A 610-nucleotide genomic window follows, 5' to 3' on the forward strand; every position below is an offset into this window, starting at 1 on the left:
CTACACCTCGGGCACCTCGCCCACCTCCCTGTCTTCCCTGGAGGAGGACAGCGACAGCAGCCCCAGCCGCAGGCAGCGCCTGGAGGAAGCGAAGCAGCAGCGCAAGGCCCGGCACCGCTCCCACGGGCCCCTGCTGCCCACCATCGAGGACTCCTCGGAGGAGGAGGAGCTGCGGGAGGAGGAGGAGCTGCTGCGCGAGCAGGAGAAGATGCGGGAGGTGGAGCAGCAGCGCATCCGCAGCACCGTCCGCAAGACGCGGCGCGACAAGGAGGAGCTGCGGGCCCAGCGCCGGCGTGAGCGCTCCAAGACGCCACCCAGCAACCTGTCGCCCATCGAGGACGCCTCCCCCACGGAGGAGCTGCGGCAGGCGGCCGAGATGGAGGAGCTGCACCGCTCCTCCTGCTCCGAGTACTCACCCTCGCCCTCCCTGGACTCAGAGGCCGAGGCCCTGGACGGCGGCCCCGCCCGGCTCTACAAGTCAGGCAGTGAGTACAGCCTGCCCACCTTCATGTCCCTCTACTCGCCCACTGAGCCGCCCGCGGGCAGCGCCGGGCGGCCCCTCAAGAGTGCCGAGGAGGCCTATGAGGAGATGATGCGGAAGGCCGAGCTG

At 70.7% G+C, this 610-nt stretch overlaps 1 protein-coding gene across 1 annotated transcript in view; it reads left to right on the forward strand.

Annotated features, from left to right (window-relative positions):
* Nucleotides 1-6: 6 nt before the first annotated feature.
* APEH (acylaminoacyl-peptide hydrolase) overlaps nucleotides 7-610 on the forward strand; it is a 27,615-nt gene continuing 27,011 nt past the window's right edge. Inside the window, exon 1 of the mRNA XM_014538959.1 lies at nucleotides 7-606. Within this exon, the coding sequence (XP_014394445.1) occupies nucleotides 209-606 (398 nt within the window). The 5' untranslated portion in view covers nucleotides 7-208. The remainder of the gene's footprint in view (nucleotides 607-610) is intronic.

Source organism: Myotis brandtii, unplaced genomic scaffold, assembly GCF_000412655.1.
Source record: "Myotis brandtii unplaced genomic scaffold, ASM41265v1 scaffold207, whole genome shotgun sequence".
Classification (NCBI taxonomy): Eukaryota; Metazoa; Chordata; class Mammalia; order Chiroptera; family Vespertilionidae; genus Myotis; species Myotis brandtii.